This window comes from Heterodontus francisci, chromosome 24, assembly GCF_036365525.1.
Source record: "Heterodontus francisci isolate sHetFra1 chromosome 24, sHetFra1.hap1, whole genome shotgun sequence".
Taxonomy (NCBI): Eukaryota; Metazoa; Chordata; class Chondrichthyes; order Heterodontiformes; family Heterodontidae; genus Heterodontus; species Heterodontus francisci.
In genome coordinates, this window is record NC_090394.1 from 55,812,559 (window position 1) to 55,829,474 (window position 16,916).

General features: G+C 43.9%; 1 protein-coding gene across 5 annotated transcripts in view; it reads left to right on the forward strand.

Moving 5' to 3' along the window:
* Positions 1-16,916, forward strand: part of pdxdc1 (pyridoxal-dependent decarboxylase domain containing 1) — a 213,172-nt gene that overhangs the window by 136,659 nt on the left and 59,597 nt on the right. Inside the window, exon 1 of one of the 5 annotated variants that reach the window (XM_068056231.1) lies at positions 5,432-5,593. The exons of the other annotated variants lie outside the window; for them this stretch is intronic. Coding sequence (XP_067912332.1) covers positions 5,573-5,593 — 21 coding nt within the window. The 5' untranslated portion in view covers positions 5,432-5,572. Of the gene's footprint in view, positions 1-5,431; positions 5,594-16,916 lie in introns of those variants that run through there. 5 annotated transcript variants of the gene reach the window in all.

The following is a 16,916-nucleotide window of genomic DNA, read 5'->3' on the forward strand; positions in this document are numbered from 1 at the left end:
ACGCTGCCGCCCGGTGACATCATCTGAAAACATAACTTCAGTTTCCACATGTACACTGACAACACCCAGCTTTACCTCACCACCATCTCGCTCAACCTGTCCATTGTCTCTAAATTGTCAGATTGTTTGTCCTACTTCTAATACTGGATGAGCAGAAATTTCCTCCAATTAAATATTGAGAAGACCGAAGCCATTGTCTTTGGTCCCCACCCCAAACTCCGTTCCTAGCCACTGACTCCATCCAGCCCCCCGGCAATTGTCTGAATCTGAACCAGACTGTTCACAACCTTGGTGTCATACACGACCCCAAGTTGAGCTTTCAACCACAGATCTGCACCATCACTAATTTTGCCTATTTCTACCTTTGTAACATTGCCTGATGTTGCCCTGCCTGAGCTCATTTGCTGCTGAAACCTTCATTCAAGCCTTTGATACCTCTGAACTTGACTATTTGCAGACGACACTAAGATTGGTGGAGTAGCATTTAGTGAAGGGGACTGTCAGAGAATACAGCAGAATATAAATAGATTGGAGAGTTGGGCAGAGAAATGGCAGATGGAGTTCAATCAGGGCAAATGCGAGGTGATGCATTTTGGAAGATGCAATTCAAGAGTGAACTACACAGTAAATGGAAAAGTCCTGGGGAAAATTGATGTACAGAGAGATTTGGGTGTTCAGGTCCATTGTTCCCTGAAGGTGGCAACGCAGGTCAATAGAGTGGTCAAGAAGGCATACGGCATGCTTTCCTTCATCGGACGGGGTATTGAGTACAAGGGTTGGCAGGTCATGTCACAGTTGTATAAGACTTTGGTTCGGCCACATTTGGAATACTGCGTGCAGTTCTGGTCGCCACATTACCAAAAGGATGTAGATGCTTTGGAGAGGGTGCAGAGGAGGTTCACCAGGATGTTGCCTGGTATGGAGGGCGCTAGCTATGAAGAGAGGTTGAGCAGATTAGTATTATTTTCATTAGAAAGACGGAGGTTGAGGGGGGACCTGATTGAGGTGTACAAAATCATGAGAGATATAGACAGGGTGGATAGCAAGAAGCTTTTTCCCAGAGTGGGGGATTCAATTACTAGGGGTCACGAGTTCAAAGTGAGAGGGGAAAAGTTTAGGGGGGATATGCGTGGAAAGTTCTTTACGCAGAGGGTGGTGGGTGCCTGGAACGCGTTGCCAGCGGAGGTGGTAGACGCGGGCACGATAGCGTCTTTTAAGATGTATTTAGACAGATACATGAATGGGCAGGAAGCAAAGAGATACAGACCCTTAGAAAATAGGCGACATGTTTAGATAGAGGATCTGGATCGGCGCAGGCTTGGAGGGCCGAAGGGCCTGTTCCTGTGCTGTAATTTTCTTTGTTCTTTGTTATTCCAAAGCACTCCTGGCTGGTCTCCCACATTCTACCCTCTGTAAACTTGAGGTCATCCATAACTCTGCTGCTTATGTCCTGACTCGCACCAAATCCAGTTCACCCATCACCCCTGTGCTCGTTGACCTACGTTGACTCCTGGCTAAGTGGCATCTTGATTTTAAAATTTTCATCTTTGGTTTCAAATGTCACCATGACCTCGCCTCTCCCTATCTGTAATCTGCTCCAGGCCTACAACCTTCCGAGATACCTGCACTCCTCTAATTCTGACTTCTTGAGCATTCCTGATTTTAATTGCTCCATGTTATGATCAGGTGAGAAAGAGGTCTAGGGTTCCCTTTCAGCTTTCACCTGGTCTTACTGTAACAGGGTTTTATTTTTAAACACACTGTGTTTTTAGCTCCCCCTTGGTGAATCCTTGTTCACTGCGTTCCAATTATAAGGCAAAGAAGCCAGCACGCACACACAGGTTTTCTGTGTGAAATTTATTAAACTTAAACTCTAATTCAGTTGACGCCTGCGGATACATGACGTGCCCATGCTAGCATGCATATGTGATACACACATGCAAATAGAGACAGAAAAGAGCAGAAGAAGTAAAGTGGAAAAGTTTGAGGCAATATCTGAAGTTTTTGTTACGGGTCTTCAAGCTCATTGTAGAGTGCTTGATTGTAGGTAGATCTCGCTTTTCACTGGGGCCCAGTATTCTTCTTCAACCTTGTTCTCTGTAGGAGACCTTTCTCTCTTGGGGTTCATGTGTCTTCAGTGGATTCAGTTCCATGAGAAAGAGATGGGAGCACACAGGAGTGTCTGTGGCATGCCAGCCAGGAGAGGTCTTTTCAATCCAGGAGCAAACAGCTTTCTGTCGGCTCTTGATTCAAAACTATACAATTCAGAAAAAAAGCCCCAGACTGCCAAGCATGTGACTAACTAGTCTGACCACGTATGTTTGTGGGTTGTATTGGAGCAGGGGATAGCTCCTTTGTTCCCAAACACTGTCTGTTAATATGCAAAAATGTCTTTCCGGCCAGGGGCCTGGCAATCCCTTGTCACAGGCCTTCTCTTCTTCTCAGCAACAATTTGAAATTTAATGTCCATGTAGTGAAATTAATGTGCCTCATTCTCGGCAGGTGGGGACCTGCATGACACTCCATCATTGGTTGCCATGCCTTCAGCTACCTGAGCCCTAAGCTCCAAAGTTCCCTTCCTAAACCTCTCCACCTCTCTACCTCTCTTTCCTCCTTTAAGATGCTCCTTAAAACATACCTCTTGGATCAAGCTTTGGTCATCTGCCATAATATTGCCTGATGTGGCTCGTTGTCATACTTTATTTTATAATGCCCCTGTGAAGTACCTGAAGATGTTTTATTATTTTAAAGGTGCTATATAAATGCAAGTTGCTGTTGTATTGATTTTAGCTTCAAGTGTCTTATAAGAGCTCATTAATAGGTCCCAGTACGTAATTAGAATCTGTAAAAGGATCGTTACAGTTATTGCATCCAGGCCTTTGCCAGCACCTTTTTTAGCGTAATGGATCGAAGATAATTTCTTAATCTAGTGTGTGTATGCATTGTTAAATTAATCACTATATTTCACCCTTGTACTAAAAGAATGTAAATATTAGCCACTTAAAAAGTTAAAGTAACAATAGTCCAATGTTGTAACAAAGCAAATTATGTAACTAGTAATGCAGTAAAGATAATTTAATATCAATACAAAATAGTTTGTGCACATGACACATTTTTAAAAAAATCAGCATTTAATGTTGCAGACTAAAGTATAGCTAGGAAGACCACACAAGTTTCTTGCGATTTTTTGATTAAATGTATTCGGGTCAACATTTTATTAGGCGCGGCACAGTGAAGCAGTGGTTAGCACCGCAGCCTCACAGCTCCAGCGACCTGGGTTCGATTCTGGGTAAACTCCTGTGCGGAGTTTGCAAGTTCTCCCTGTGTCTGAGTGGGTTTCCGCCGGGTGCTCTGGTTTCCTCCCACCTCCAAAAGACTTGCAGGTTGATAGGTAAATTGGCCATTGTAAATTGCCCCTAGTGTAGGTAGGTGGTAGGAGAATGGTGGGGATGTGGTAGAAAATATGGGGTAGTGTAGGGTTAGTATAAATGGGTGGTTGTTGGTTGGCACAGACTCGGTGGGCCTAAGGGTCTGTTTCAGTGCTGTATCTCTAAATAAAATAAAATATCAGGAGTCCTTTTGATAATAGAATGTAAAATTATACCTCCACAATGCTAGGGGAAAAATTGCCTAAGCCTGCAATTGCAGATCAATTCCTCATGATCAAAACAGAAAAATGCTGGAAATACTCAGCAGTTCAGGCAACATCCGTATAGAGAGAATAAACAGAGGTAGCATTTCAGATGGATGACCTTTCCTCAGAACTGAAAGTTTAGAGAATTAACAGTTTCTAGCAAGTGCAGAAACAATGGAAGCTGACAAGGTAGATGAGAAATTCTGATGGAGGGACGAGCAGAACGTAGAATCATAGAAGGTTTACGGCACAGAAAGAGGCCACTTGGCCCATCATGTCTGCACCAGCCGGAAAAGAAAGCAGAAGAGCCACCCAGCCTAATCCCTCTTTCCAGCATTTGGTCCATAGCCCTGCAGGTTACGACAATTCAGATGCACATCCAGGCACTTTTTAAATGAGTTGAGGGTTTCTGCCTCTGCCACCCTTTCAGGCCGTGATTTCCAGACCCCCACCACCCTCTGAGTGAAAAGTTTTTTCTCATCTCCCCTCAAATCCTTCTACCAATCACTTTAAATCTATGCTCCCCAGTGACTGAACCCTCTGCTATGGTAAATAGACCCTTCCCATCCACTCTATCCAGGCCTCTCACAATTTTGTACATTTCAATCAGAGCTCCCCTCAGCCTTCTCTGTTTCAAGGAGAACAACCCCAGCCTATCCAATCTTTCCTCATAGCTGCAATTTTCCAGTCCCGGCAACATTCTCGTAAATCTCCTCTGTACCCTCTCTAATGCATCCTTTCTGTAATGAGGTGACCAGAACTGCACACAGTACTTAAGTTGTGGCATAACTAATGTTTTATAAAGTTCCAGCATAACCTCGCTACTCTTATATTCTATGCTTCGGCTAATAAAGGAAAGGATTCCATATGCCTTGTTAACCGCCTTATCGACCTGTCCTGCTACCTTCAGGGATCTGTGGACATACACTCCAAGGACCCTCACCTCCTTACACTTTTCAGTATCCTCGCATTTATTGTGTCTTCCTTTGCCTTGTTTGACCTCCCAAAATGCATCACCTCCCACTTCTTTGGGTTAAATTCCATTTGTCACTTTTTTTGCCCGCCTGACCAGTCCATTGATACTGTTCTGCAGTCTACAATTGTTCAAGGTGGACATTCCTGGAAGAGCTAAAATTACCGTGTCAGCTGTGGCTCAGTTGGTAGCAACTGTTGGCTGCGAGTTCAAGTCCTGCTCCAGAGACTTGAGCAGAAAAATATAGGCTGATTTCCTTTGCAGTATTGGGGGAGTGCTGCACTGTTGGAGGTGCTGCCTTTCAGATGAGATATTCAACTGAGATTCTAGCTACATGCTAAGATGGATGTAAAAGATCCTATCAAAGAAGAGCCGAGGAGTTATCTCTAGTGTTCTGGCCAATATTGATCTCTCAATCAATATCACACAAACAGATTATCTGGTCATTGTCACATGGATGTTTGTGGGAGCATGCTGTCTGCAAATTGGCTGCTGTGTTTCTGACATTACAGAAGTGACTACACTTCCAAAGTTTCTCAATGGCTGTAAAGTGCTCAGGAATGTCCTGCCTTTGTGAAAGGTGCTATATAAATGTAAGTCTTTCTATAAGAAAAAAATTATGTAATGAAAATATTTTAATAGCAATACAAAATAGTTTGTACATTTAACACATTTTTCAAAAAAATTAACACTTAACGTTGCAAACGAAAATATAGCTGAGATAGTAGCAGTACTGCTTTGAGAGAGGGGGGGAAAGGGGGAAAATGATTGACAGCTCGGTGTGCCCGGGTGCGCGCGCAGCTGTGTTCCCAGCGGCTCTCGGGAAGGGGCGGGCGCCTGATGACGTTAGCTGCCAGCGTGGAGACGGAGCTGATGGCGGAAGCAGGAGGTTGGCTCCGGGAGTGACAACCGTTGCTGGAGAGCGAGTCGACTGTCCGATCCGATTGTCCGTTTAAAAGCAAAGCATGGAACCCTCCTTCGAGAAGGTAGGGAGCCGCCTGGGTTAGATATGACGGGAGGGAGGCAGCCTGGGATCCGGGCCCTGTTCCCTGTCCCAAATACTGTTGGGGCAGGGAGGCTGCAGGCCAGTGAGAGCAAGCCTGTCAGTGCCGGGACCCTTTGGGAAATATCCCAACCTTTTACCTCGGTTCCTTACTTAACATTAAAAGGCAGTTAATGCACGCAGATACAATTTTTTAGCTGCTCGTTTCCGGGTGGAGAGAACTCCAGGGCCCACTGGTTGTTTGGAGTGAAACTTCCTGGCGGTGTGTGGTGTAATTTATTTTTCAAAGCTTCCGCCCTCTCACTGTCTCCCTTACTCAAAATGTCAGACTTTTTCTGTGGATTTCTCAAATAAAACTAGAAAGGCTAGGTCAAGTAAAAATAGATCATGCTGGAAATACTCAGTAGCTCTGGCAGCATTGATGGAGAGAGAAATAGAGTTAACGTTTCAGGTCGGGGATCTTGCATCAGAAATGCTGGAAATACACGGAGTGTCCACCTGCAGAGTGAAGACCGATTCATGTTCCAGATGCAGACTTGGTCAGAACTGAAAACATTTTACACGCATAATATGCACTGACTTTTTAAAAATTCATTCATGGAATGTGGGCGTCACTGGCAAGTTCAAGATTTATTGCACATCCCTAATTGCTCTTGAGAAGGTGGTGGTAAGCCACCTTCTTGAACCACTACAGTCCATGTGGTATGGGTGTATCCACAGTGCTGTTAGGGAGGGCATTCCAGGGTTTTGACCCAGTGACAGTGAAGGAACAGCGATATAGTTCCAAGTCAGGATGGTGTGTGACTTGGAGGGGAGCTTGCAGCTGGTGGTGTTCCCATGTGCCATGTGTCTTCTAGGTGGGAGATGTTGTGGGTTTAGCAAGTGCTATTGAAGGAGGCTTGTTGCCGTGCATCTTGTAGATGGTACACACTGCTATGCACCGGTGGTGGAGGGAGTGAATGTTTATGCTGGTGAATGGGGTGCCAATCAAATGGGCTGTTTTGTCCAAGATGGTGTTGTGCATCTTGAGTGGTGTTGTAGCTACTCTCATCCAGGCAAGTGGAGAGTATTCCATCACACTCCTGACTTGTGCCTTGTGGATGGTGGACAGGCTTTGGAGAGTGAACATTAGGATGACATGAATTCATTTTATGGGGAGCCTCTGGGGATACTGTATCCTTTGAAAGACTTGTATTTTGATTATAAACTGAACTGTAAAGTGTGGCACACACAGAAACCAGTGTGAAGAGGTAACATAGTCTTAAGATCTAGTGCTTTTTATAGGGGAACAGTCATTCATTGTTGTGTTTGCTGATTCTGATATCAGAATATGTATTACACATCAGTTTTCAAAATGAGTGGGAGAAAGGGAATTAATTGACATAGGATGTTTGTTAAGCATATATGAATAATAGATTACTGAGGTTTCAAAGAAGCAAAAACACTTTATCTGGTTTGAACTAATGAGAAATACTTGGAGATTTGTACCATTGAAGTTTTTTTCTAGGCTGTATCTGTACTGTACCTACCAGTGTGTGACAGATAGCTGGCGAATCAATTCAAGTCTGACTGTTCTTTCTTTACACTGTCTAGTTTGGGATTGATTCTTGGGACAAGGAGAGAAGTTGTATATAAATTCTTAATTCATTATAAATGTAGTAATTTTTTTAAAAAGTGTTTTGAACTGTAGGTGGGATTGGAATGTCCACACACACACAATTTTAAACAACTTTTATGTAACTTCATTAAGTCCCAAGGAGTGGTGATACAAGGAACACAAGGAAACTTTAGGGCAGTGGTTGAAAGATTACATTCTATTTTTTTAAATTTCCAAAATATACTTTATTCATAAAAATCTGCAAAAATTACATTGCCAAACAGTTTCAAACAGCACCAAAAAATACAAACATTGCAAGGGAGATCAGTTTCCTTCTATACTATCATGAGTTTCTTCACAACCCTTCCATTTCACTATTGTCATGCCAATTACAGTTTCACATTTACAGCAAATGAAAATATCAACGATACAGTTAGAGGGGTTTCCCATGGATCCAGCCCCTCAGTTCAGCTTGGTGGGCGTCCTTACACTGTGGTTTTTCCCCATTGAGCCTTTGCTGCGGCTGCCCCAGGTTTTAGTGCGTCCCTCAGCACGTAGTCCTGGACCTTGGAATGTGCCAGTCGGCAACATTCGGTGGTGGACAACTCTTTGCGCTGGAAGACCAGCAAGTTTCGGGCAGACCAAAGGGCGTCCTTCACTGAATTGATAGTCCTCCAGCAGCAGTTGATGTTTGTCTCGGTGTGCATCCCTGGGAACAGCCCGTAGAGCACAGACTCCTGTGTTACAGAGCTGCTTGGGATGAACCTCGACAAAAACCACTGCATCTCTTTCCACACCTGCTTTGCAAAGACACATTCCAGGAGGAGGTGGGCGACCGTCTCTTCCCCACCACAGCCAACGCGGGGGCACTGTGCGGAGGGGGCGAGACTTCGGGAGTGCATGAAGGATCTGACGGGAAGGGCCCTTCTCACCACCAGCCAAGCTACGTCTTGATGCTTGTTTGAAAGTTCTGGTGATGAGGCATTCCGCCAAATGACTTTGACGGTCTGCTCGGGGAACCATCCGACAGCATCCACCGTCTCCTTTTCCCGTAGGCCCTTGAGGACATTCAGTGCAGACCACTGCCTGATGGACCGGTGGTCAAAGGTGTTTTCCCGCAGAAACTGCTCCACGAAGGATAGGTGGTACGGCACGGCCCAACTGCATGGAACGTTCCGCGGCAATGTGGCCAAGCCCATCCTTCGCAACACCGGGGACAGATAGAACCTCAGCACGTAGTGACACTTGGAGTTTGCGTACTGGAGGTCTACACACAGCTTGATGCAGCCGCACACGAAGGTGGTCATCAGGATGAGGGCCACGTTGGGTACATTTTTCCCGCCCTTGTCCAGAGATTTGAACATCGTGTCCCTCCAGACCCGGTCTATTTTAGATCCCCAGATGAAGCGGAAAATGGCTCGGGTGACTGCCACGGCGCAGGAGTGGGGTATGGGCCAGACCTGCGCCACGTAGAGCAACAACGTGAGCGCCTCGCACCTGATGACCAGGTTCTTACCCACAATGGAGAGAGATCGCTGCCCCCACATGCCCAACTTTTGTCGTGCCTTGGCTACTCGCTCCTCCCATGTTTTGGTGCACGCCCTGGCCCTTCCGAACCATATCCCCAGCACCTTCAGGTAATCTGACCTGACGGTGAAGGGGACAAAGGATCGGTCAGCCCAGTTCCCAAAGAACATGGCCTTGCTCTTGCCGTGGTTAACTTTGGCTCCCGAGGCCAGTTCGAACTGGTCGCAGATGCTCATCAGTCTGCGCACAGACAGCAGATCCGAGCAGAAGACGGCGACGTCATCCATGTACAGGGAGGTTTTAACCTGAGTGCCTCCGCTGCCTGGGATTGTCACCCCTCTTATGCTCGCATCCTTCCTAATAGACTGAGCAAAGGGTTCAATACAGCAAACAAACAAGACCGGGGAGAGAGGACAGCCCTGTCTGACTCCAGATTTGATCGGGAAACTTTCCGATTCCCACCCGTTGATTGAGACTGCGCTACTGATGTTTGTGTAGAGCAGTTGGATCCAATTGCAGATTCCCTCCCCAAACCCCATTTTGGAAAGCACGTCCATCATGTAGGTGTGCGATATCCTGTCAAAATCCTTCTCCTGGTCCAGGCTGATGAGGCAGGTGTCCACCCTCCTGTCCCGTACGTAGGCGATCATATCCCTGAGTAGCGCGAGACTATCTGAGATCTTCCTGCCGGGTACAGTACAGGTCTGATCGGGGTGAATCACCAACTCCAGAGCAGATTTGACTCGACTGGCTATGACTTTGGACAGAATCCTGTAGTCAACATTAAGCAGTGAGATGGGCCGCCAATTTCTGATTTCTGCCCTCTTCCCCCTTCTGCTTGTAAATGAGGGTGATGATGCCTTTCCTCATGGATTCTGCCATGCCGTCGCTCCCGGGAGTTTTACTCGTCTCGAAGGACTCGACGGCCTTTGTCAGCTCGTCCAGAGTTAGCGGCTTGTCCAATCTCTCCCTCCTGCTGTCATCTAAGACCTCTGTGATAGATGACAGGAAGGACTGGGAGGCTCTGCTGTCTGTGGGCTTCGCATCATACAGCCCAGCATAAAAGGATTTGCTGATCCTTAGTACGTCGGACTGCGAAGACGTTACCGAGCCATCTTCTTCCTTCAGGCTGCTGATAACAGAGCTCTCTCTGTGTACCTTTTGGAAGAAGTAACGCGAGCACGTCTCATCCCGCTCGATGGAGCGGACTCTGGACCGGAAGATGATCTTGGAGGCCTCCTTGGCAAAGAGCGAGGCCTGCTGGCTCTTCACCTCTTGGAGATCCTCTTTGACCTCGACCCCCATTGACTGCAACCGGAGTAGATTTTGCATAATTTTCTGGAGTCGGGACATTTCCCTCTGTCTCTCTCTCGCCCTCTGAACACTTTTGTGAATGAAGAACCTCTTGATGTTCTCCTTGATCGCTTCCCACCAGTGAACTGGAGACTCAAAGAGGGGTTTCACGGTCCTCCAACCTTTGTAATCCCTTTTGAGTTCCTCAACGTTCTCTGCGGTCAGCAGCGTAGCATTGAAAGATTACATTCTATGTAGTGTCAGATCCAAGTGATGTGAGAAGGTGTGCCTGAGGGGGTCCTTTTCTGCATTGTTTTGGAATCAAATCAACGCCTTTACAGTTACGCTGCCAAGTCTTTTTTTAAAGCACTACATAGCATATTTAGTACAGTATTTAGTTTGGAACAATTGATTTGCATTTGAAATAAAACTTTGAGCATTTATTTTAGGCTGGGAAATGCAGAGTGAGCCATTTGGAAAGTTGAGTTTTATTTCAACAATCCTGCAGTGTAACCCCGTGTATTATCTTCCAATACATATGTCCACAAGTGAGCTGATTGTTGTAACAAGCAAAACCAAAATACTGCGGCGCTGGAAATCTGAAATAAAAACAGAAAATGCTGGAAATAATCAGTAGGTCTGGCAGCAACTGTGGAAAAGGAAACAGAATTAAAATTTCAGGTCGACCTTTCATCAGAACTGGGAAAAGTTAGAAAAAGTAGGTCAAATGGGGGAGGGTGGAGAAAGAACAAAAGGGATGGTCTTTGATAGGTGGAAGATAGGAGACATTAAATGACAAAAGAGTTGGTGGGGCAGAGTCAGAGGAACAAATAAGGGACAAGTAAAGAAACAAAAGGTGTGTCCAGAGGAGGTGTGAACGGCAGAACAAGGAACAGCTGCTGTCTGAAAACTAAAACAAGATTAAGACTGTGACAAGCAAAGAAAGGGAAACAAAATGGAATTGTGGTCTGAAATTGTTCAACTCAATGACGAGTCTAGAACGCTGTAAAAGTGCCTTATCGAATGATATATTATGAGCTGATGGGTATTTTATTTATTTTATTTTTTATTTAGAGATGCAGCACTGAAACAGGCCCTTCGGCCCACCGAGTCTGTGCCGACCATCAACCACCCATTTAACTAATCCTACATTAATCCCATATTCCTACCACATCCCCACCTTCCCTCACTTCCCCTACCACCTACCTATATTAGGGGCAATTTATAACTGCCAATTTACCTATCAACCTGCAAGTCTTTGGCTGTGGGAGGAAACCGGAGCACCCGGCGAAAACCCACGTGGTCACAGGGAGAACTTGCAAACTCCGCACAGGCAGTACCCAGAATCGAACCCGGGTCCCTGGAGCTGTGAGGCTGCAGTGCTAACCACTGCGCCACTGTGACAAAAGGAAATATGTACTTTGGTTATTTTGTGTGTACAATATTTTTGAAACTCATGAGACCACTTGGTTTGTAATGTTTAATGCAGACTATTAAAGTGGTGGGCACTTTAATATGCTCAGTAATTTCAAGTAGGAACTCTAGCGTCTTTTCAGACATGACTGAATATCATTTTTAAAATGTCTTAATGGATTATGTAGGGTATTGACAGGGCCTCAGCCGTAAATACAATTTCTTTTAAGTAATTCTTAAATTACTTATGTTGGGATGAATTTTGATTTTATTGTGATAAATGCTAAAACATTGAATTTGTTTCTCTAAACATTGCTACTGTAAAGTAGTCGGAGCCCTCCTTACTGCTTTAATTGTGTATTGATATGGTACCCTCAGTCACCTCCGTGCCAAAACTAAACTGACCACCATAGACATACGTGATCTACAGTTTGCGGATGACTGCAGTGTTGTCCATTCTGCACCAGATTTGCAAACTGCTCTCGATCTCTCCAATTCTGCATACAAGAGACATGGCCTGTCCTTGAATGTTGCCAAAACAAAACTCGTATCAACCCACACCTGGTCAGTCAAATATTCCAGCTCCCATATATGTTGAAAGAGAAACTTTGGAATATGTTGAGCACTTCCCATACCTTGGCAGCCACCTCTCTGAAAAGGTCACCGCTAACGAGGAGATCCAGCACTGGAGCAGCTGCGTCTGATCTGCCTTCTACAAACTACGGCAGCGAGCATACGAGGCTACGGGCCAAGAGCTGGAAAATGGGATTAGAATAGATGGGTGCTTAGTGGCCGGCACAGACACAATGGGCTGAAGGCCTGTTTCTGTGCTGTATAACTCTATGACAGTGTTTGACAACAAAGATCTCTGCAGGTCAACAAAAGTCCTAGTGTACAGAGCAGATGTTGTCACACCACGCTCCTGTACTGCAGTGAGACCTGGACTGTGTATCAGCGACACATAAGAGCCCTAGAGGAATTCCATCATTAATGCCTCCGCCGCATCCTCCAGGTTCATTGGGAGGACTGTCAAACAAACGCTAGTGTCCTTCTTGAAGGCAGTTCCACAAACATTCAGGCAAAACTCCTGCAAAACCAACTTTGATGGATTTCTCTAGCGTTCTTATGTGTCCGGATGGCCAAAAACCATCTCCCCTGCCAGGTCCTGTTTTCTCAACTCTCTAATGGCCAGCATTCCAGGGGAGGACAAAGAAAATGCTTCAAAGACACTTTGAGGTTCTCTTTGTAGAGCGGCAGCATTGACATTGATGACTGGGAGGGGCTTGCTACCAATCGTTCAAAATGGCGACAACTTGTCCATCGAGCTTGATTATCTTCGAGTCCAAGCGCCTTAATGATGAGGCAGAGCAGCAGCAGAGAAAGAAAGAAAAGGAAGCAAATCCTACACTCCGGACCCCAACTACCTCGTGGGATGTCCTACCCCATGTGCCCAAAGTTCTGCAGGTCAAGAATCGGCCTGTTCAGTCACCTGAAGCCCCATAGCAGAAACTAATGGCCCTGAGTAGACGTCATCCTCGAATCGAGGGACAGCCGACGACTACGACGGTAACCCAGTGTTTATGGTATTGGACTAATTCAATTCCCTCCATGGCAAGTTATCAAACTGAATTCATTATATCTGGTAACTTCTGGGCTAGCACAACCATGAAAGTTGCTGGGTTGTTTTTGTCATAAGAATCCAACTGGTTCCCTAATGTACTTCAGGGGAGGGAAGCTACCTGCCTTACCCAGTCTGGTTTACATGTAACTCCAATCTCTCGTTATGTGGTTAACTGTAAATGCACTCAGGGAAACCAGAAATGAGCAAAAATAACCTCCATGGCAGTGTCGCCCACATTCCAAGAACAATTTTTTAAAAAAGCCTTCTAAGTACAAGTTATATTTTTCATAGCGGCCGCTGAATTTGTAGACTTTTTCTTAACTTTTATGTAGTGAGGTGAAGTTAGAAAGTTAAGTGAGCTCTGTGCCATTGGAACAAGTTGTATTTTTGGCTGAAAGACCTATTGATGGGTTTCTGGCATTTGATTTAGTGTGGGACTAGAAAGGAAGCTTGGTTCCAAGTAGCTGGTGATTATAATCTGCATTTTGGAAATGTGAACTTCATTGGTGTAGGTAGTTCTGGGACTACATATAATTAATATAATATAATTCTGCTTGAGCAATGCACCACTTGGGAAAATTGCTTTAATGTTTCTGCAGCACACCTTAATTCATGTACAGAATGATTAGCTATTTACACAACCCTTGTTTCTTTAATATCATAATGCTTCTGTGCATTACTTGACTGAGATGTTCTGCTGCATAATTCTGCTCATGATTCCTCTCTGGGTTTATCTGTTCAATTTTTTTTTATAACCATATATACATGAGTACAGTCAGAAAAACAGGAAGATGGGAAAGCTATATTTCTTTCCCCATATTCTGCTTTTTTTCTGATTGCACTAATATGCCTGTTTGCCAGTTATGAAGGAGGGTCAACATTCAAAACACTAACTTCTCTGTTCTCTCCACAGATGTTGACTGACCTGCTATATATTCCAGCATTTTCTGTTTCAGATTTCCAGCATCTACAGTGTTTCATTTTTAACTGTTCTATCTTTTTTGTTGCATTTTGTTCCCGTTAAAAGTTGTATTTGATCAAAACACTCTACAATTTATTTGTATTTCAGAATGTTGTTACAGTATAGTTCCTTCAGCCAAGACCTGCAGCTCAGATCAGGTCACTGTGAACCCTCTTTTCATTCTCCACCTACCTCACAGCCTCAGCTACTATTTAATGTACATACCTGGATGATTCATGTCTTGCTGGTCTAACCATTTCTCTGATTGCTGGTGTTTTTGAAAACCTTCTGCGTCTGATCTATTGGATTAGAGTTAACCTCAAACTTTGGCTGTGTTAGTCTATAATAGTTAAAAATAAGCTTCAAACCTGGTAGTTCAAAAATATGCACTTGTGTGAAGAATACATTTTTTAAATTTCATTATGGAATTATTTTTCATTACAGTCTGATTGCAGGTTATCATAGAATGGTTACAGCACAGAAGGAGGCCATTTGACCCATAGTATCCATGCCGGCTCTCTGCCAGAGCAACTCGGCTAGTCCCACTCCCTTACCCTTTCCTTGTAGCCCTACAAATTTTTTCTCTCCAGATAATTATTCAAGTTTCTTTTGGAATCCATGATTGAATCTGCCCCCGCCACCCTCTCTGGTAGTGCATTCCAGATCTTAACCACTCACTGTTTTAAAAAAAAAAGTTTTTCATCATGTCTTTAGTTCTTTTGCCATTCATCTTAAATCGATATCCGCTGGTTCTCAACCCAATGCAAACAGTTTCTCCTTAACTACTCTGTCCAGACCCCTCATGATTTTGAACACCTCTATCAAATCTCCTCTTAATCTTCTCTTCTCCAGGAAGAACAACCTCAGCTTCTCCAGTCTATCCACGTAACTGAAGACCCTCATCCCTGAAGCTATTCTTGTAAATCTTTTCCACCCTTTCTAATGCCTTCATATTCTTCCTAAAGTGTGGTCCCCAGAATTGGACACAGTAATCGAGTTGAGGCCGAACTAGTGTTTTATAAAGTTTCTTCATAACCTCCTTGCTTTTGTGTTCTATGCCTCTATATTTATAAAGCACAGGATCCCATATGCCTTTTTAACCACTTTCTCACCCACCCTGCCACCTTCAATGATTGTGCACATATATCCCCAGGTCCCTCTTCTCTGGCACCCCTTTTAGGATTGTATCCTTTATTTTATATTGCCTGTCTTCATTCTTCCTACCAAAATGCATCACTTCACATTTCTCTGCATTACAGTTCATCTGCCACGTGTCCGCACATTCTACCAGTCTGTGTATGTCCTCTTGAAGTCTATTGCTTTTCTCCTCGCAGTTCACAATACTTCCAAACTTTGTGTCATCTGCAATTTTTGAAATTGTGCCCTGCACACCCAAGTCGAGGTCATTTAATTAAATTAGAAAAGCAGTTTGTTGAAGAATTATTGGAAAATTATTATTGAACTTTCGCTGGTCTATGCTGCCTTGTAAAATAGTTCTCAACACGTTAAAGAATATTATTGATGGCTGGTGAGAGAAGTAATTTCGTTGTAAATTATTTGACCCTTTTTATTTCCTGTAAGAACAGTTATGCTTTATGGGATAGAATATTTAGCATGCATGTGCATCAGGAAGACGACTGAGAATGTTGCAACGTAGGCAACGCAATTCATATGCACTGACTTGCCTTGTTGAAGTTTTTTTTAAAAAAAAGGTTCATCTTGATTGCACGGAGTGTCAGGTAGTCAAAATCTGCAAATATTTGCATTTGAGAAACTGGCTCAAGAGTTTCTCAGTTTTTAACTGCCAACAATATTGACAGTGTATGTACTTTGTAAATTATTTTTGGAGCGTCTTTGCTATGTTAAAACTAAGTGAATACAAATCAGCCTGGTTATCAGAAGCTCTTGTGCATTAATTGTGTATATAACATGTTTGTAGTAACTTCTAGAAATATTTCATTCAGTGTGTTTCACAACACACATTTCTCCGCTCTTTCCAAATAATGGTTGATTAGACAAACTCTATACTATAAATTGGAGGATTCTGGAGTAGTTTCACACATTTTAAATAATAGCTGCATATTTGAATCCACATTATTTACCTTAACCACTGCAAAGTCCTAGTAATGGTATGTTTGCCCACCTGAAGAGAGCAATCAATGTTTTAGAGTCTTGGTGCAGGTATTTATAAAGGAGGATTACATATGGTTTGAAATGTGCTGAAGGCCACAATATAGAACTTATAATCAGAAACTTGTTTTTTTTTTCTGCACCTGACAATATTTGGTCTTGTAATCTAAAGTTTGTATTTCACTCACCAGTGATGATTATTAAGAAGGTTGGGCGACTGCAGGTGGTTTTCTTGTTTGACGTGAGTCCTTCTGTTAGTATTTCTGACTTTCATCTGTCCAGACCTATGATGACTGTTACAACCAGATGAGAAATGTGTCTAGGGATCTCTTACTATCTTCACCTGGTCTTACTGTAACAGGGTTTAATTTTAAACACACTTTGTTTTGAGCTCCCCCTTTGTGAATCCTTGTTCACAGCTTTCCAATTATGAGGTAAAGATATGAGCACAAACAGGCTTTCTTTGGCTTAAAGAAGAAAGTAATTAAACCTTAAACTCTACTGTGGTTCATGCCTACGGCTATACGACACACCCATGCTGGCATGCACACACGATATAAACGTGCAGATAGGGACAGAAAAGAGCAGAAAAAAAGATGAGTAGGACAGTTTGAGGCAGTGTCTTGTTACTGTTTCACTAGCTCGCTGTAGTCCTTAATTGAAGATATGGTTGTGTTTCATTGGGGCCCAGTAGTCGTCTTAAAACCTTGTTCACGTAGGAAACCTTTCTCTCGTTGAGTTTCATGTGTTTTCACAAGATTCAG